The sequence below is a fragment of the Bos indicus x Bos taurus genome, chromosome 26 (assembly GCF_003369695.1).
Source record: "Bos indicus x Bos taurus breed Angus x Brahman F1 hybrid chromosome 26, Bos_hybrid_MaternalHap_v2.0, whole genome shotgun sequence".
Taxonomy (NCBI): Eukaryota; Metazoa; Chordata; class Mammalia; order Artiodactyla; family Bovidae; genus Bos; species Bos indicus x Bos taurus.
In genome coordinates this window covers 36350553-36371888 of record NC_040101.1, presented here as the reverse complement: position 1 = coordinate 36371888, position 21336 = coordinate 36350553, and the positions used below count along the sequence as shown (strand labels likewise).

Genomic DNA, 21336 nt, shown 5'->3' with positions numbered 1-21336 from the left:
CTAGCTACACAGACTCGCCCACAGAGCCCCCTCTCTGCCCACACCAGGGTGAAGGCGACCTGGGGTCGGGGGCAGAGGCTGAGGGGTGTTTCCTCAGCAGCAAAAGTGTCCAGGCAGGAAGAACCTGTGGCCACTTGCTCAGTTTCAGGGCGGGTTTCCCTCTGTTCTCCCCGCTCATCCTTCTGCTTGATGACATGGAACATGCAGACACCATACTCAGGCCACCATGCCGTTGTGAAAGAGTTAGCAGGGCCGAAGAGGATTCCTAGGACCCATGGTGCTGGTTGGAGGAGTCTGGTGCCTCCCAGGAGCTGGCCTGTGTTAGTATCCCAGGGCCAGGAAGTGGAGCCTCCACCCTAACAGTGGATTTCTGAGCCCAGCAGCCATTGGACAGTCATCCTTCCCACAATCAGAGGCCTGAGAAGTGTGTTTTCACAGGCACTCCACTGATGTTTTTTGTGGGAGCTGGGAGATTCCTATGGGCTGGAGGTTTACCCTAGGTGAGTGCCCAGCCTCCTCTGAACCATCAGAGCCCTTGTTCTGGCTCCTTCCTCCTGGCAGTCCAAGGCCTGAGTGTGACCACACTGTGCCCAGCCCTGGCCCCTCTGTTTATGGTAATTGCATGCCAGGAAAGGGTGCACAGGCAGGAAGAAGGGGACATGGACTCCTTAAGGTGTCTGAACCTTAAGCAGTCATTGTCTGGACAGGGAGGGCAGTAGAACCAAGCTGCATTCTGAGGTGTGAGGGCCTGTGCTTTCTGGGGGCTTCGTGTGGCTTCCATGGGAGCAGCCATACAAGGGCTCTGATGGTTCAGAGGAAGTTGAGCACTCACCTGGGGTAAACCTCCAGCCCATAGGAATCTCCCAGTTCCCCAAGAAACATCAGTGGAGTGCCCATGAAAACATGCTTCTTGGGACTCTGACTGTGGGAAGTATGACCGTCCAATGTCTGCTGGGCTCAGAAATCCACTGCTAGGGCGGAGGCTCCACTTCCAGGCCCTGGGATACTAACATAGGCCAGTTCCTGGGAGGCGCCAGACTCCTCCAACCAGCACCATGGGTCCTAGGAATCCCCTTCAGCCCTGCAAACTATTTTAGAACTGCACTGTGGCTGGAGACACTCCCACCCAGCCCTCCATCCATCCAGCCCTCCATCCTTGGACTGGGGTCAGGACTGCATCTTGGGGTGCTCTCAGCCTCCCTCTCCATTTCCCCTTTTTGCATCATCCCAAAGATCAGACTCAGGAAAGGGCGCCCCTTCTCCCCAAGCCTCCACCGTACCCGGCCTCCCCTTCTCTCTCCATCTGCTCACACCCACCTCCATCCTCACTGGTCCCTCTTGCACCTGAGAAGTGTAATGGAAAAACCAATGATTCAAAGTGAACTGTGGTCGGAGCAAACCTGAAAAGGCAGTGGTTCTCAAACTATGTTCCTTGGTGGCATGATGTATTAGCTTCCTGTTGCTGCCATAACAATGACTACTCAGTGACTTAAAGTGACACAACTGAGTTATCTCACAGTTCTGGAGTCAGAGGTCTAATATGGGTCACACTGGGCAAAATTCAAGGTATTGGCAGGACTGACTTCCTTTCTAAAGGATCTGGGGGAGAACCTGCCTCCTTGTCTTTCCCAGGGGCTAGAGGCAGCCTTGGCTTGTGGTGCCTTCCGCTTTCAAAACTAGCATCGCATTGGCCTGACCTTGCCCCTGATGTCGTATGTCCTTCTCTGATTTTTGACCCTGACTCTTTTCTACTTGTAAGGATCCTTGTGATTACATTGTGTCTACCTGGAAAATCCAGGATAATTTCCCTATTTTAAGATCAGCTGACTAATAATCTTAACTCCATCTGCTGGTTTAATACTCCTTCCACATAAAGTAACTTGTTCACAGATTCCAGGCATTGGCAAGTAGACATCTTTGAGGTGTTCCTTGAAGTGAAGTAGGGACTTCTTCCTTTCATATCAATTAAAGTGATCCCAATTCACAGAAGAAAAAGTTATAGAATATTCTCAGTCTTAAGTTTTTGTCCTACTTTTCTTAAGTGTTAAGTTCCTCCTATCACTTTTCTGTGAACAAGCTCCAATTTAATAGCAAAACACATGAACGTGAACAGGTAATGAATACGGACTGAAAAACAGAGGCAGTAAAACGTATTTTGGAAGCTTTTAAAAATATATGTACACCCAGGTACTTATGGGTGTGAGGTTATTTTGCACACAGGTAACAACACTTTGTTATTGACTTTGTCTCTGATCTGTGTGAGGGTATAAGTATATAAATGTTTCATAGTGTTTTCCCAAACTGAAAATTTTGAGAACGACTGTGCACTACTTTTTCCCCCCAGAGCTTCAACCATTAGGAAGCATGAATTGAGGCTTGGTTTCTTTGCTTCTCATTCCAAGCATAAAGAATTGGAGAAGGAAATGGCAACCCACTCCAGTACTCTTGTCTGGAGAATCCTAGGGACAGAGGAGCCTGGTAGGCTGCCATCTACGGGGTCGCACAGAGTTGGACACGACTGAAGCAACTTAGCAGCAGCAACAGCATAAAGAGGAGCTCTTCAACTAATAAGCAGTTGTTTATTGAGCATCCCTTATATGCCCAGCACTGTCCCATTACTTAGGTAGAATTCAACAGTTTATGGAACTGCTCTTTGGTTAGAAAATAGCCTCAGAGACAAAAGCCAACAGTTCAAAGCATTTGGAAAGTACCTAAGTTGTGTGATCCAGGCTAAAAGTGCTGATGGAATTCTGAAAAAGGAAAGTTCCATGTGGGTGAAAAGCTAGAGAAGCCTCCCTGGGAGAGGCGAGACTTAACCTCCATCTCTGAGGATGAGTAAACAAGCTGAGAGCAGGCAGAAGGAGGAGCAGTGTGGTGTGTTGGGGACTTGGCTGTCTTTGCAATGGCTTTCAAACTTCTGAGGACTTCAGAATCACCTGGGAAGCTTATTTAAGACACACTCCCGGAGATTTATGAAACTGGCTAAAAAAGAAAGATCTGTTGCCCTTGATTCTTGGCAGACACTTTGAGAAGCACTCCTGAACTTCTGTGTGTGCATCCCCTAACAAACTTATCTCGAGGTTGGGGACTGTGACTTCTTCATCTCTGCACCTCAGCAGCTAACCCAGGTCCTGAAACATCATGGGACTTGACATTTACTAAATGGAGCCACACCACAGGACAAAGGACGATCTTGGTGGATCAGTCAGGAAAACAGAAACCACATTAGGTGTTTCAACAGTTTAAGGAATTAGCTAGATAGGTATTGGAGGACAGAAAAAGTGAACAGGGAGCACTGAGGTAATAGAGGTAAATGCTTCCCATCCTAGGGCTGGGAAGGGGATTGAAGAGAAGAGGGTAGGGTTGTCACAATACAGACACTTGGTCCTAGGATACTGAGTCAAATGTACAAGAGTGCTTTTATGACTGCATGGTTCTAGCCACGTTCTGTCACAGCATAGGAATTGTGCATCGAACACCCCCAAATTATTCTTTATCTAAATTGAAAGCAACCTAAGTGGGGATAGCAAGGGGATGGCTATCATGGGGTAGTGCAAGTGGATTAATTCTTGGATTAATTCTCTCAATTCCAGGGACGTTGTACATAGCTACATATATGATGAATTTGCATAAAAACAGCCCTCCACACCCCACACACGCACAAACACATACAAATCTGGTTAAACCTGGTGAAGCTCCATGGGTCATACCAATCTGTGCTGCCTGGTTTTGCTAGTGTACCATAGTGGCACAAGGTGATACTGGGAAGAAAACTGGGTGAAGGGCACATGGATTCTCTGTACATTTCTCTTGCCACATCCTGTGAATATACAGTAATTTCAAACTAAAAAGCTGAAAAATAACCTGTGTCTTTTTTGTTTGTAGAAAGGACCTGTAGATGAAACTGGCTGGGTCATTAAAAATGTCTTGTCCCTGCCTATTGTCAACAAAAAGGAAGACATCGTGGGCGTAGCTACATTTTACAACAGGAAGGATGGAAAGCCTTTTGATGAATATGATGAGCACATCGCTGAGGTGAGTGCAATTATAAAATAATGGAGGGAGATGAAATTCATGAATAGAGGACGCATAATTGTTGTTCTGGAAAGATGTTTCCAAAGTGTAATTAAGATGTGAGTCACACACGCTTGCCATCAATATGTCATTATTGTGTCATTTGTTTCCTGATCTCCATAAAACTGCACTGTTTTCTACCAAAGTGTGAATGTTTGACTTAATCAAAATTCTTTCCAGTACTAGGAAATTGGGGAAAAGGTTTCTCTCTCTTTTTCTCCCCACTCCCTTTTTCCCCCTCTCCTCCTTGCTGTCACCCCCAGCCCTCTCTGGTTCAAGTCATTCTTTATCTGATTGGATTTGGGTCATCCTCTCCTCTAATAAAGTATCCATGGTGCATGAAGCACTTCGAAAATGAGGGCTTAGCCAATTTTATTGTCTGGTGCTGACTATTAGTATTTTTTTCTTGGATTAAAACAAGAAACTGGGTTTTTGATGGGGGAAGAGCCATTGCTGGATAGGAAAGCATGCAGACTGTTGCCTCCAAATCAATTTTCCTTTAATTTTAGAGAATTGAATCACATTTTATCAATTTCAGACTCTCACACAGTTTCTTGGATGGTCTCTCTTAAATACTGACACCTATGAGAAAATGAATAAGCTGGAGAACAGAAAGGACATAGCCCAGGAAATGCTCATGAACCACACCAAGGCTACACCTGATGAGATCAAGTCTATTTTGGTAAGTGAGGAATTCAGTCCTACGGAGATTAGATGCTGTGTAACCATGGCTTCTGGATTTCACCGGAGTACCCAGAGGTCTGACAGCGGAAAATAAGTTTAGTCCTGGGCTGAGGAAGGGGAGACAGAGGAGGGGTCAGGGAGAATTTGGGTGGTTCATAGTACACAGACCCTTACTGAATGTCCAGACTGCTTGGTTGGAACAGCTTTTTGTTTAAAATAGCTCTGTAGAAGCTGGAATAGTTAGGTCTAGATTGGACTGTTAGCACAGAAAAAAATATTTCCATGGAGGGAACCGTCAGCTGTTGGCCATGTAATACTCTATAACAATCGTAACCTCTCAGTTGTATATGACAATAAGCATCTATTTCTCATGCATTTATGGGTTGACCAGGCTTCGACTGATTTTGGTTGGGCTGTAAGCTGTGCATCTGGTTGGCTCTCTGCATCTGTCATCCTTGATCATCATACCTACCTGGTAGATGTTCTTCTCATGATGATGACAAGTGGCAGACCGCAAGCCCAGCTGTGCAAGCTCATTTCAAGTCTTCCCTCATATCACATTCACTAAAATTTTCAGTGTACAAACATGACCAAATCAACATCTTGGATGATTGGGGAGCCAGTAGGTATTTGCTAGAAGTGTTCTAATCACCACCAAATGAAGGGGAAATATCACACACCCATGATCTCTATTCCTTTATTTCCCTAGCTTTCAGAGAATGTGTGATATAGTTTTCCTGGGGTGTTTTGTTTGTTTTTGCTGGGTGGTTTGAGATGTAAAAGAAATTTGAGAATTTGATATGTTGAAGATGAAAATGTCTGGGGAAATACAGGGAAATTACTATAAACTAATAGAAAAACAGATGTAAGCCACTCATTTTTCTCGCCTACGTGTGAACTATCAATGTCTCCTTCCTCTCTCTCTTTGAGACAGCTGCTGTTACATTTTGGAGGATAAGAAAGAGTAATTGTGTTTTAGAGAAAATTCTACATAATCCAGTGCTATAGACCTTTGTATGGCACTTTGTCATGGGACTCATTAGAGCATGCTTTATTTTAACTGATTTTAAGAGTAAAGGAATCACATAGAAATCAACTTTATAGGAATTTCACACTTCCTTTGCTTTTACATTTTAGAAATTTAAAGAGAAGTTAAATATAGATGTAATTGAAGACTGTGAAGAAAAACAGCTTGTCACAATTTTGGTAAGTGTTTTACTTCTATCCTTAATGCCTTTTAAATAAAATATGGTTCCCTGCTTTTCTTCCTCTTTGTCCCCCACAGTGCAATCCACAAAGGTAAATTAGAGTCACAGCTAATCTAGACCACTGCACAAGAGAGTTCAGGCACAGACTCTGGGGGATAGCATGGCCTGGTTTATTTGAATAGCTTTGGATTACACCATGGCCACCCTTGAAGATGTGGCAGAGTTACAGACAGACCCTTACAGGCACCGTTGTCATTTCTGCCATCTCTAGCTTCTCTTCTGGATCCTGGAGGAATTATTTCTTTCCTATTGTTGCCATTGGGTCACGCCTATTATGTCTAGTTGAAATAACTTCTCTTCCAGTCACTAATCCTGTATTTTGTATCTACTATTTAAACTCACCCAAATTTTCTTCAGTCAACTGTTAAACCCATGAGGTAAGTTTTTAATTTCAGAGCTTCTCTTGTTCAGTTCTAGGATGTATATTTAACTTTTTTCTTTTTTAAGATTTCAACTCTATGCTGAAACTTTGTCATTTTATCGACTTTCTCTCTCTTTTCGTCGATCTTCTTAAATTTATTCATCGTAGTGATTTTAAATTCTCAATACCTAAATCACCTATATGTCTGATTCTACTGTCTATATTTACTCTTGAGTTTTACTCATTTGATCATTTTAAGGCATACTTCATAATTTTTTCATTGAGACCCAGACATTGTGGGTAAAAGCTTGGAGGGGCTCTGGGTGATGCTATCTTTCTCTTCAGAGGGTTGATTTTCTTCTGGCCCGTGAGGGAGCTGGTTTTAGAGTTCATCAGGGATGGTCTATCTGAGGTTTGCCCTGGCTACTCGGGTAGAATCTTTATTTCTAGAGGGTGGCCCTTCTGGGGTCCCAACTAAAAGCCTGGGATATTTACCAAGGCCCCTAGACCTTTGACTTTCAGAGGCTTGAATACAATCTGTCTGAAATTGAAGTAACGTCACATTTGTTTGCCTCCCTAACTACCCTATCCTGTTTTCCACTGCCCCTTTCTGATCTGCGTTCTTTTTTTCTGAGCTAAGATATACTGAGTATCTCACCTCCCCATCCCCATCTTTAATGAGCTCTGTCTCCCCGTCCTGGCCCTTGGCTGTACCACCACAGAGCCAGTGGCCTTTGACCTCTATGTTTTGACACCTTGCATATTTTCGTGTCACCTGAGGCTCTTTCTCCTTCTCTCACTCTCTTTGACTTAACTGGTGAGCACTTCCCTCTCACATGTAGTCCAGAAGATGACCCTTCCTTCTGCTCATTTGCCCCCAACAAAACTCATCTTCTTTGTAAAACAAAGCTTTAATTGATATTCATGACATGTTAGAAATTTTCTAGTTCTCTGTTTAGAGGAGGGAAGGGCCTTATGATGGAAAAGCAATAAAATGGACAAAGAATCAGTAGCTTTACAACAAAATGGCTTGTTTTGAATATAAGATATGCTCTAAAGCTCATCCTAAATCATTGCTGCATGTAACTTTAAACAAACACAGATTTCAGAGGGGTTCTCTGAAACTATCTTGGCATAATTTCCAAGTGGCATAAATATATATATATGCATCTTTGCAACCCCATGGACTAGACAGTCCATGGAATTCTCCAGGCCAGAATATTGGAGTGGGTAGCCTTTCCCTTCTCCAAGGGTTCTTCCCAACCCAGGGATCAAAACCAGGTCTCTCGCACTGCAGGCAGATTCTTTACCAGCCGAGCCACAAGGGAAGCCCAAGAATACTGGAGTGGGTACCCTATCCCTTCTCCAGCAGATCCTCCCAACCCAGGAATTGAACTGGGGTCTCCTGCATTGCAGGCAGATTCTTTACCAGCTGAGCTATCAGGGAAGCCCAACTTAAGAAACAAACATGTGTTTCAGAGGGGTACTCTGAAACTATCTTGGCATAATTTCCAAGCGGCATAAATATATATGCATCTTCACTTACCATGATTTTCTCCAGGGATACGCTTTAATTCTTGGTTCAGGGAAGGCGTGGCCCTCTTTTATAGGTGTAACAGCAGGTGCGTGGGGCTGTGCTGGTAAGGACTGAGGAAGCAGCACTGCAACTTGGGCAGAGGAAGTGGGGAAGGTTGTCCCCCTTCCTCCCCCTGCTTCCTGGGACATTTCAGGTCACTCACAGATGCCCTGTAGCTCCTGTTTACCAGACCATAGAAGATGTAGAGAGAATATCCCAGAGAAGTACCTCATTCACTCCTCCTTGAGTTTTTTTTTTATTCATTCACTAATTATTGAGATGCACTATGATACAAGAAACTGTTAAGTCCCAAGGGCGAAAGATAATGTGGTCTGGTTCTTACCTGGCTCAAGAAACCCCTTGTTTATTAGATGAAAAATACAAGCAATGACACTGCCTTGAATGGACGGGTTCATAGGGCGTGAGCATCAAGGGCTCTGGGGAGGCCGAGGGCCTGACTCTCCTCACAGAAGGTGGTGGAGAATGAGATGAAGGCCATGGCGTGTAGGCCTGAAGGGGACGCGGGAGCTGGGTGGGCAGAGAGTGATGATGCGGGCTTGGAGATGAGAAGGGAAAGCAGGACAGTCCAGGCCAGGGTAGGGGGACACAGCTGGTATGGCCAGAGCCCCAGGGAGTGGAGGAGGGGAGCAGCCTATGAGGCCTGGCAGGGAGGGGGGGCAAGACCACACATGGCAGCCTGGCACACTGGGACCCAGGAAGTGACCTGATCAGATGGTCAGGGTCTCTGGAGCAGAGGGAGCGAGCTAGCCTGGATGCAGGAGGCCAGTGGGGCCATGTTACAGTCACATACAGTTACAGAGAGGGTGACTTCTCTCAATCTCTCATGCTCACCGCCTCTCATTCTCAATCTCAGCTGTGGGTTCCATCAAAGAGGAGAAAACCAGCCTTTGGTGCTAGAGTTCCTACTTCTCAGACCAAGCAAAAGCCTTTATTTCTATCAAGCTCTCTGTATCACTGTTGAATGACTGCTGTTCTTCAAAACCTGTGATTTCTGTATTATAGTATTATTACAATGGTTTGCCTATGTCTGCAAATTGGGCCTGGGAGTCATAATTCTGAGAACTTCTTACTTTGTTTCTTGCTAAAAATGCACACTTACACGTTAGTGTGACTGACCCTGTAATGCTTCAAAAAATGTTTTCACATTTGATCTTTACATAATACTCTGAGAACAGCAGGGCAGAGGTGACTTCCAGCAGGGAGGTTCTGTGGCATGGGGCACCCCTCACTGCACCCCACAGTTCTTGGTCTGATTTTTACTTGTGCTTATTTTCCATTTCTCCCCACAAGAATGTGCATTTCAGGGAGTAGTGACATTGTTTTATCCATAATGCCTACAACACAAATAGGAACGAATAAATGTCTGTTGGATAATTAAAAATGAACAAAAGGAAAAAAGAGCTCCCATGGGCAAGGAATCTGGGAGGTTCTGGACAGAGAGAAAGTGATGAGAAGAAGGAACAGTGGAGGACGTGAGAGGCCCTGTGAGGAAGGAGCTTTGGGAAGTGCCGCTAGGGGCTTCCCTTGTGGCTCAGCTGGTAAAGAATCTGCCTGCAATGCGGGAGACCTGGGTTCAATCCCTGGGTTGGGAAGATCCCCTCCAGAAGGGAAAGGCTACCTACTCCAGTATTCTGGCCTGGAAAATTCCATGGACTGTATAGTCCATGGGCTCACTAAGAGTCAGACATGACTGAGCGACTTTCACTTTCCCTAGGGGTCGTGTGACGAATCCCCTCTAATTGTCTTTGACACATGAAAATAAAATTGGTACTGCTTTTTCATTAAAACAACAAAGACAAAAATGTTACTATTGTTATCCGCATTTCACAGATAAGAACACTGATGTAGCTAACCCCAACCCAGAACTGAACACTAGTTTCCTGGCTCAAAACCATTGCTTTGCAGGAGAGAGGTCTCTGCCCAAAGTGACCATCTAAGAGTGGCCTTGGGGAGAAGGGGTTCTTCTTCCTTGGAGAATCAGGAAGACCCTACAAAGAAGGGCAAGGGTGTGAGGGCCAGCTCTGACTTGGGGGTTAGGTGAACAGATACCATAATTGTATTTAAAAGAGCCATATAGCATTTGGTGTTGAAATTTGTACAAGTAGAACATGAATCATCCTCTGGACCAAGCCTGAGCTTTCTGAGGGATGTGACCTTAGCACAGTATTGAGGGTTTACTATGGGCTCAGTGAACACCCACGGAACTGAACTGCTCCTGCACGTCCGTCTGCTGGGCCACACAGCAGACTGTGTGCTTTCTTTCTTTCTTTCTTCTTTCCTCGCCTGCTTCTTTCTTCTTGTGGGGTTGTCTCCACCCTGCCGTCTGTCACATCAGCTGAATACACACCCCTCCAGAATCTCACCTTTCACTATCTGTATTTTTAACCACTTCAGTAAGTGAAGTCCTTAAAGGCAAGACCCACATTTTTGTTTCCCAAGCCATGTCCATGTGACTAGTTCAACTGTTTTTTCATCTGGTCCTAAATCCTGACAAAGGGTGGGTTAAATGAGATGTCTGCGTGTGTTCCAGGACACTGGGGGCACTCATTCATTCATTCAATGAACATTAACCAAGCACCTCTGTGGGACAAGCCCTCAGGTTCTTTTACCACAGCAGGTAACACACCATGATCCCATCCTTAGGGAACCCACAGACTAGTGGGAAAGCATCACTGAACAGGTAAAGAAAATACGATAGAACTGAATCAAGCCATCATTTACTGTTTACTAAATATTTCTAGAAGAGGGAAAAAGAGAAGTTAATCCCATGGACGGAGGAGCCTGGTGGGCTGCAGTCCATGGGGTCGCGAAGAGTCGGACACGACTGAGCGACTTCACTTTCACTTTTCACTTTCCTGCATTGGAGAAGGAAATGGCAACCCACTCCAGTGTTCTTGCCTGGAGAATCCCAGGGACGGGGGAGCCTGGTGGGCTGCTGTCTATGGGGTTGCGCAGAGTCGGACACGACTGAAGTGACTTAGCAGCAGCAGCAGAGTATTGAAAATGGGTTAGGCTGCTGTAATTCAACATTTTATTTTGCATCAGAGAAAGAAAGTAGCCTCTGGGGTCTGCTTTGGAATTGAATGTGTCACGTAGAAAGCTTTTCAGGATAGCTGAGCCTCAGTTTAACCATCTGGAAACTGAGGGTCATTGTGCAGATTTGTTGTGAGGATAATAGGGGGGTAACCCAGAACTGGGTATGTAGAGGCTCAGGGAAGTGCATGTGGCATCACTGCATTGTAATTTTGTGTCTGACTAAAGGGATAAAAAAGAATGTAAACTGGAACCTTTGGTCCTGATTTCAACAGAAGGAGGACCTGCCAGACCCACGGACTGCAGACCTGTATGAATTCCGCTTCAGCGACTTGCCCATCACTGAGCACGAACTGATTAAGTGTGGACTTCGGCTGTTTTTTGAAATAAACGTGGTGGAGAAATTCAAAGTACCTGTAGAGGTTAGATGGTATTTAATTTAAAATATGGTGTGATTCTGTGGCAGTTCGCCACTGTGTAAAATTACCTGTGGTTCAAACAGATTCCCTGCAGTGTGGATCTTAAATTATCATTAACTTTGTCAATATATCCGCTTAAACCTTGTAAACAAGGTGATCCTATCTTTTCAGATAAGGTTGTCACAGACCTTCTAACCTTTAGAATTCTGTTCCAAAGTCTGAGTGGCGTTGTCTTCTTCGGCGGCAGGTTCTCACCAGATGGATGTACACGGTGAGGAAGGGGTACCGGGCCGTCACATACCACAACTGGCGACACGGGTTTAACGTGGGGCAGACCATGTTCACTTTGCTGATGGTAGGTGTGGAGCACAGCAGTTGGTGAAACCTCGTGCCTCCCTCCTGAACGTGGTGAGAAGAGATACAGGCTATCACATTAGAGCTGTAATTTTGGAATTCATGGATACAATCCCATAAATCCCCAAATCCTCTGGAGATGATGCCAGGGCATGTGGGTATCCCTGGGCGCTTGACTGGATTATAACTCTGACACTCACGTACTTACGTCTTTCAAGGAAAAAAATTCAGTTACCTGCTAGGTTTGTAACTGCCTAGAATGAGCTACAAGAAATAAAACCAGTTTGGGACTTCCCTGGTGGTTCAGTGGTAAAGACTCCATGCTTCCAATGCAAAGGGTCAAGGTTTGATCCCTGATCAGGGAACTAAGATCCCACATGCCACGCGGTGTGACCAAAAAAAGCAAGCAAGCAAGCTTGCTCTCAAAACACAGCAGACACCCTTCTCCATCAGAGGCAGGCCTCGCTGCACATGCTGCATAATGTATTAATGTAAGTGAAAATATATGTCTATTTTCTTTTAGACAGGAAGACTGAAGAAATACTACACAGACCTTGAAGCCTTTGCCATGCTTGCTGCTGCCTTCTGCCACGACATTGACCACAGAGGCACCAATAATTTGTATCAGATGAAGTAAGTGAACATATGCTGCCGCATCGATAGTTCTGGTGCCCCTACCTCATTTGTAAATGCCTTCACTTTTTCAACTTTATTTCATCAAAGTATTGAATTCATACCTTTAGGTGCATTGATCTTCGACTTGCAGTTGTACACCCTTGGGTGACACCCCCAACTCAAGCTAGAGAACATTTCTTCCTGGGCTCACTACCTCTCGTGTTCCCTGTCCTTGTTCCTCCACCAGCTGAGCTTGCATCTTAACATCATCACCACCTTCCCCTCTTGCCTAAGAAAAGAAGTGCAGGCTCTCAGCTCGGACAGATTTGTGTTCACTGAGTTCACAAATTATTTAAACTTTCTAAGCTTTGAGTTCCTCATTGGGAAAATAAGAACTGTAATAATGCTACCTAACACTTAAGGTCACTGTAAAGATTAAATAAGGCTATGCATACAAAGCAGTCAGCTCACAGTTGGTGCTAGGTGGTTAATAATTATCAGGTATTATTATTATTAGTTACTTTGTCATTGGCACTTTCAAAATTGGTCAGCAATGCCATGGCCAACCTAGCTCCTTGATAGTGACATTTAAGAAGCTCTGTCTGCCTTGGCTGCACTATATCCTCATCTCCTACACATAACCCACTACCCACAAGGTACCAGAGGAAGTGAGACATTTTAGAGAGTATGAGCTTTGGAGTCTGGGTTTGTGGGATCCAAACACTTCTTGTTAAGTGATCTTGGGTAAATCACTTAATGTATTCGAGATTCAGTTTCTTAACTGTTAAATGGGTACAATATTGACCTCTCAAAGACTGCTGTGACAATCACATGAAATTGTATGTCTGAAATTACATAGTAGATGCTCAAGAAATTTACTCAATGAATTAAGCAGTGACTTTTCACCTTCAGCAACTCTGCCAATCAGGCTTTGCCCTGAAGTGGGGATTCCCAGTCTGGGTTCAGGCAAGACACATCTTCCTCTAAGAGCTCCAGCCCATGCTGGCTGTTCCGCATTCCTGAATGCAGGTTTCCTGACAATGACTGAGCTCTCTTCCGCCCTCCTAACTGCTTCAGCCAATTCAGTTTCAAAGGAATGAGTATTTATTGAGCACTTGTGTACTGGGAGACCAGCTGAGAACTTGATACCTATGGCCTTTTTGAATCCTTGTAGCCCTCCCACCTGGGAGTTACTATTGTTCCCCTCTTTTACTGATGAAGAAACAAGTCCCAAACAGTCAAATCTAACTTGCCGTAGATGAAGAGAGAGTAGCCAAATGGGATGTGGCATCTTGTCTCCAGGTTTGCAGAAGAGATGAGACCACATCCCAGACTTCTGCTTTGGCCTGGTGTTGGGAGTCTGCATGGGTTCCATCAGCGATGGGCGAGCTGACCTTCTTCCTTTTCTTTCCGTGAGAGAAACTTTGTAGTTGAAGCAATTAAATCATTTTATGCATTTAACAAATTAGGGTTTTTCTTAAAAAGATTTTTTAAGAGCATATTCTTCTGTTCTAAATCTAAAAATTCTTTTCCAATATGTTACTTTCAACTGTTTCACAGTCATTAGGGGAGAGGGAAGACATGAAAAAAAAAATCCTCAGATTGCAAGGATTCTGTACTGTGTGATCTTATGTGTCATCTTTAAATAGCTAAAATGACCCTTTTCCTCCTAGGTCCACATCTCCGCTAGCAAGGCTTCACGGCTCTTCCATCTTGGAGAGGCACCACCTGGAGTACAGTAAGACGCTCCTGCAGGATGAGGTACGTGGGTCTCTCTCTCTAGGGCAGCTCACAAGCTCTGGATCAAAGTGCTAACCCACAGAAAATGCTTAGCAAGAAGATCATCCTGAATGCTGGTGGCTGACAGTGTATATACCCTTATTGAAGTCAATTGATAGAAATGACTATATTGCGATAGTTTTTGAACAATCAAATTGGAAGTAGCTGAGATAGAGGAGGAAAGAGCTATGAAAAGTCACAGAATCTCTGTGGGGCTGTAGAGTAAGAATAAAAAGTTTACCTTGGGTATGTATGAATGTAAAAAGAGGAGGCTACACAGCCACTGCTTTTCTTATTCATAGGGCATGTACTGTTAAGGCATTGTCTGGATCTTTGAGACAGTCAGGTGTTGGTAGTTTGGGGGTAGGCATGAAAATCAGGCGGTAAGATCAGACAGCTGCCATCAGAGGCACTGAGTGAGTGAGGGAGATGTCCCATTCAGGAGTGGGTGGGGCATAGGAGAGAAGAGGGGTGGCATCAGGGAACTTTTCACGGGAAGTGGGTTAAGCTTGGCCCTGAATTCATTGTGATTTATACAATATCATGTACTACTAACTTTCGATAAAAAGATTTTTCTTTTTATCGATTTTATTTAAAGAGTACATAGGCTTGTTGGAAAAGTTTTGAATATTATCTAGTTATGCTTGAGAACAAATCTGAGAAGATTCTAACTCAGAATGAATCATTGTTAGATAGAAGGGAACATTCTTGTCTGCACAGAGAAATTGTCTAGAATCACACAAACTCATTAGGATAAATAAGCCCTTGGGAGAGTGGAGCTTTTTTCACTTTTGATAATAATTGCTTATTAAAGGCTCAGGAGAAGGGGTATAAGGAAATATGTCCAAGTTTTGAGATAATATTACATTCTTCTAGGTAATCAAAAGCCAAGTGGGAAAAATTTGTAAGGGCAATTAGGCAGAAAAGTGGAAAAAGAACAGACATATGGTTTAAATATTTTTAATAGCCTTTGATTGATGCAGCATCCAGACAGGAGGACAGAGACCAACTGCACTGAATTACCGATTTCACAGGGCAGAAGAGGGCAGGCGGTTAAAAACACATCCTGGGCTTCATCTCCCACTTACCAGGCTCCCTGGGGATTGGACCTAGGAATCTGCATTTTTAATAAGAGTTTTCATCACTCTCGTGTGTAGCCAGGACCTGTTCCTGCAGTAGTATCATAAAAAGAATGAGGATATCTGTTCTATGAGAGTTGGAAAAAATAGAATTGAAAGTAGTTCACGAATATGATAGTAATTTGTTATCCACCCAGTTTGTTAAGGGTCTTGCCTTACTGGTTGGGATGGTCTTATGTTTTTGAGTAAGGGTCTTCCATATATCCAGCTGATTACATATACCACAGGCAGGCAGTATCAAAAATAATTTATTTTACATTTACCTACTAATGCAAAATATATTCTAAAACCTTTATAGCCAAATGTTTAAATGCTTAACTATGGAAGGGCTCCTAGTAGCTCATATATTTTTACTTTCTGGGATTTGAGAATTTAAAAGAGTTGTTGTTTCCCATTGTAATTTTTAAATGTTATTTACTCTGCAGTCTGAACTGGTTTTCATGGCTAGATAAAGGCTTACTCTTTTTAAAAAGGAATATCGCGTCCTAGTAATCCATGCCACCTTGGCAAGGACCTATCTACAATGCTATTTGACCTGCTAATTGCAGACTTTTAAGGGTTGTAAATAGAGTCACTAGGCAATAAATGCAATCACAGAGCTTTTTATGAGCAGGCAAACTGAATGCTGAAAACATGAAATTTTAACATCAGATGTTCTTTTCACATTTTTGGAAGACAGTACAGTTCTTCTATTTATTTATTGTATAGAGGAAATACTTATATTTAAAACTTTAATTTTTTTTATGTAAGGCAAATCCTTACCTAGCAATTTTGCCATTTTGTAGGCATTACTTATTGTGTTTTGTATGTTATCAGGCTTTATGTCCCAGTAGAGTTGGATTCCCCGCTTTGAGGACAGAACTGTCTGTATTCTAAACTAGTCAGAAATCTACCCTTTAACCTAATGAATAGGGGTTAAAGCCCTTGTTAGCCAAATTTCTCAGAATATAAACTTTAATACTACAATGTACTATCAGAATGACAAAATGTATTATTTAGCATAAATAACAGAATACTTTTATTATTCAGAACATTTCTTCATAAAATTTATAACTTCAGACTTAAATTGAAGAAAGTAGGGAAAACCACTAGACCATTCAGGTATGACCTAAATCAAATCCCTTATGATTATACAGTGGAAGTGAGAAATAGATTTAAGGGCCTAGATCTGATAGATAGAGTGCCTGATGAACTATGGAATGAGATTCGTGACATTGTACAGGAGACAGGGATCAAGACCATCCCCACGGAAAAGAAATGCAAAAAAGCAAAATGGCTGTCTGGGGAGGCCTTACAAATAGCTGTGAAAAGAAGAGAAGCAAAAAGCAAAGGAGAAAAGGAAAGATATAAACATCTGAATGCAGAGTTCCAAAGAAGCAAGAAGAGATAAGAAAGCCTTCTTCAGCGATCAATGCAAAGAAATAGAGGAAAACAACAGAATGGGAAAGACTAGAGATCTCTTCAAGAAAATCAGAGATACCAAAGGAACATTTCATGCAAAGATGGGCTCGATAAAGGACAGAAATGGTATGGACCAAACAGAAGCAGAAGATATTAAGAAGAGATGGCAAGAATACACAGAAGAACTGTACAAAAAAGATCTTCACGACCCAGATAATCACGATGGTGTGATCACTGACCTAGAGCCAGACATCCTGGAATGTGAAGTCAAGTGGGCCTTAGAAAGCATCACTACGAACAAAGCTAGTGGAGGTGATGCAATTCCAGTGAGCTAGTTCAAATCCTGAAAGATGATGCTGTGAAAGTGCTGCACTCAATATGCCAGCAAATTTGGAAAACTCAGCAGTGGCCACAGGACTGGAAAAGGTCAGTTTTCATTCCAATCCCAAAGAAAGGCAATGCCAAAGAATGCTCAAACTACCACACAATTGCACTCATCTCACACGCTAGTAAAGTAATGCTCAAAATTCTCCAAGCCAGGCTTCAGCAATATGTGAACCATGAACTTCCTGATGTTCAAGCTGGTTTTAGAAAAGGCAGAGGAACCAGAGATCAAATTGCCAACATCTGCTGGATCATGGAAAAAGCAAGAGAGTTCCAGAAAAACATCTATTTCTGCTTTATTGACTATGCCAAAGCCTTTGACTGTGTGGATCACAAGAAACTGTGGAAAATTCTGAAAGAGATGGGAATACCAGACCACCTGACCTGCCTCTTGAGAAACCTGTATGCAGGTCAGGAAGCAACAGTTAGAACTGGACATCGAACAACAGACTGGTTCCAAATAGGAAAAGGAGTACGTCAAAGCTGTATACTGTCACCCTGGTTATTTAACTTCTATGCAGAGTACATCACGAGAAACGCTGGGCTGGAAGAAGCACAAGCTGGAATCAAGATTGCCAGGAGAAATATCAATAACCTCAGATATGCAGATGACACCACCCTTATGGCAGAAAGCAAAGAACTAAAGAGCCTCTTGATGAAAGTGAAAGAGGAGAGTGAAAAAGTTGGCTTAAAGCTCAACATTCAGAAAGCTAAGATCATGGCATCTGGTCCCATCACTTCATGGGAAATAGATGGGGAAACAGTGTCAGACTTTATTTTTGGGGCTCCAAAATCACTGCAGATGGTGACTGCAGCCATGAAATTAAAAGACGCTTACTCCTTGGAAGAAAGGTAATGACCAACCTAGATAGCATATTGAAAAGCAGAGACATTACTTTGCCAACAAAGGTCCATTTAGTCAAGGCTATGGTTTTTCCAGTGGTCATGTATGGATGTGAGAGTTGGACTGTGAAGAAAGCTGAGTGCTGAAGCATTGATCCTTTTGAACTGTGGTGTTGGAGAAGACTCTTGAGAGAGTCCCTTGGACTGCAAGGAGATCCAACCAGTCCATTCTAAAGATCAGTTCTGGGTGTTCATTGGAAGGAATGATGCTAAAGCTGGAACTCCAATACTTTGGCCACCTCACGTGAAGAGTTGATTCATTGGAAAAAGACTCTGATGCTGGGAGGGATTGGGGGCAGGAGGAGAAGGGGACAACAGAGGATGAGATGGCTGGATGGCATCACTGACTTGATGGACATAAGTTTGAGTGAACTCCGGGAGATGGTGATGGACAGGGAGGCCTGGCGTGCTGTGATTCATGGGGTTGCAAAGAGTTGGACACGACTGAGTGACTGAACTGAACTGAACTTCATGGTAGCTCACTGTGACTATATATGGGCAGGATGGTTAGAAACAATGTTAGAAAAAGGGGATCTCACTATCCAAACTATTTTTTTGTTGTTGTTAGAGTTATCTATTTGAGTTTATTGAAGTGTAATGTTTGTACAATAAGCATCCCTTTAATGTGTTATTCATACAAATTCTATGAATTCTGTCCCTACACTTGGATAGATTTTACCCCACCACACTCAGGACACAGAAAGAACACTTCAGTCATCTCCTTTGGGATGACAAAGGAGACTGTTCCTGGGAGTCTATCGCTGGATACAGAACACTTCAGTTCTGTAGTAGTCTATGCCTCTCTCCCTTCCCAGCCCAAAGCAAGCAATGAAATGTTTTTAGTCTCTACAGATTCGTTTGAATCTTCTAGATTTTTATATAAATGCAGTCATCCAGTAATTACTCTTTTGTGGTGACGACTTTCATTCAGAACAATAATTTTGTGATTTGTTCATTTTGAGCGAATGAGCCAGCAGTGATTCATTACTTTTCACTGCTGAGCGGCCTTGCATTTATCTTAAATGAAGATTTTAATTTTACTTCAGCTTAATGGAAGAAACATTTTTTAAGGGAAGGAATTACAGAACTTCAGAGAACTGTGTCCATAATCACAAGAAATATTAGTTCTTCAGATCAGATCAGATCAGTCGCTCAGTCGTGTCCGACTCTCTGCGACTCCATGAATCGCAGCACGCCAAGCCTCCCTATCCATCACCAACTCCCGGAGTTCACTCAGACTCACATCCATCGAGTCAGTGACCTCTGTCATCCCCTTATCCTCCTGCCCCCAATCCCTCCCAGCATCAGAGTCTTTTCCAATGAGTCAACTCTTCGCATGAGGTGGCCAAAGTACTGGAGTTTCAGCTTTAGCATCATTCCTTCCAAAGAAATCCCAGGACTGATCTCCTTCAGAATGGATTGGTTGGATCTCCTTGCAGTCCAAAGGACTCTCAAGAGTCTTCTCCAACACCACAGTTCAAAAGCATCAATTCTTCAGCGCTCAGCCTTCTTCACAGTCCAACTCTCACATCCATATAGAGAACACTAAAATCAATAACTAGTGGTTATGTGTTACCTTTTTACCATCTCTGAACTCCCTGCTATAAAACATGAAACAATTCAAATACTTACACTGCTTCCCACATCTCTTACTTGTTTTGTAAGGTATTTATTATCAGTTTTTTTTTTTTTTACTGTTATCAGGATTTATAAAATTAATTTATAATTTCCTGAAGTGTCTATTTTTTTTTTTAAAGCAGAGCATTTGTTGCATGACTAATGGTGGAAATCCCTAAGATGAGCTGGATGCTGCCCAGCAGCTCTCTTGGGTTAGGTGTTCTCCCAGAACCCACGCCTGAATCTTCAGGACAGTATTTGTAGGTGCCTCGCTCAGCCACCTCGATGGTGTTCCATCTGTAGCCCTTGCGACTCCAGTCACATTTCCTCTTCTGCCTGGCGGTGTTGCCACAGTGGTCATAGGTCGGCTTCTGAGTCGGAGGCCTTGGAACCACAGTCTTACTTCCAAATGACAGTGTTCCCTTTGTCATCTCTTTTGTATGGTTGAGACCAAAGAGGCGCAATTGTTTATTCCTACTTCTACTTTTATATGGGCCTGATACTTAGCCTCAGACTTTCATCATGGCTTGTCCATTCCTGTGTATTTTGACTCATATCTTAATTAGCTAGATTTTTGTCATCTGGTAGTTTTTCACAGTCTCTAAGCTAAGTACACACCTATGAAGATCTGTTTGTTACATTTTTGAAAGTCAGTTTGGAAGAATATAAAGGTTGTTGGGTCATTACTTTCTTCTCAGAAACTGGAGGACTGTTTTTTGGTGTTAAAGAGGTATAAATGGCTGATTTGATTTTCTCCCTTGTAGGTGACTTTGTTTTTCTGAATAGATGTTCATATAATTCTTAATTCTTCATATTTTAGTAACTTTGAATGTATGGGTGATTCTGCATCTATTTTTTTTTAAATTTTATTTTATTTTAAAAATTTCATCCTGCAGAGTGATGCTGTCAATGTTTATTTGGGGGTATCTGCATCTATTTTTTCCTTGTTATAGGTTACACATATCCATAGAATCCATTGTCTTTTTTTTTAATTTCAGGGAAGCTTTTTTTTCATTGTATCTTTGGACATTTTTCTAATACATTGGGAATATCAATTATGTATATGTTGAATCTCCTTGCCATTTATGTTTTTATATTTTTAAATATTCTTTTAATTTCCTCAAGACTGTGGACTATGTCCCTTGCTTATTCTGAGTAGCTTTACTGTGGATTACATTGCTTTTATATTCAATTCCATTTTCCTCATTCTACTACTAGTTTTGCTAGTTTATTTTCAATTTTACTGTTGTTTTACAGTCTTCCCTTTGAGTTCTTGTGGTTTTGAAACTATAGGTATTAGTGTGGATTTTTCATGTTCCATTGCGTATTTCCTTTGATGTATTTTTCATTTGCCTTTTGTGTTCCTTTCTTCTATTGTTATTTTCTTAGTTTGGGGTGTGTGCGTGTGCAGTGATGCACTGTATTTACATATTCAGTCAACTGCTCTAAGACCTTTATGTGACTTCTGATTCAGAGTTGTTACATGTGGTGTGCTGTGACTCTCTAGTTCATGTCTTTTTGTGAACACATGGGTGTATTTCTGTTTGGTATGTACCTGGAAATAGAATTGCTTGGCCATAGGGTGAGCATGTGTTCAACCTCAGTGGATGCTGACAAGCAGTTTTCCAAAATAGTTTTATTAATACATCCTTACCAACAGTTCCAGTGGCTCTCCATTGTCTCCAACACTTGCCACTTGCCATCTTTC

At 42.7% G+C, this 21336-nt stretch overlaps 1 protein-coding gene across 2 annotated transcripts in view; it reads left to right on the top strand.

The window, feature by feature from the left end:
* Positions 1 to 21336, top strand: part of PDE6C (phosphodiesterase 6C) — a 60873-nt gene that overhangs the window by 26681 nt on the left and 12856 nt on the right. For both annotated transcript variants that reach the window (XM_027529270.1, XM_027529269.1), the window contains 7 exons: positions 3886 to 4035; positions 4613 to 4756; positions 5896 to 5964; positions 11293 to 11439; positions 11684 to 11791; positions 12314 to 12423; positions 14079 to 14166. In XM_027529270.1, the coding sequence (XP_027385071.1) occupies positions 3886 to 4035; positions 4613 to 4756; positions 5896 to 5964; positions 11293 to 11439; positions 11684 to 11791; positions 12314 to 12423; positions 14079 to 14166 (816 nt within the window). The remainder of the gene's footprint in view (positions 1 to 3885; positions 4036 to 4612; positions 4757 to 5895; positions 5965 to 11292; positions 11440 to 11683; positions 11792 to 12313; positions 12424 to 14078; positions 14167 to 21336) is intronic.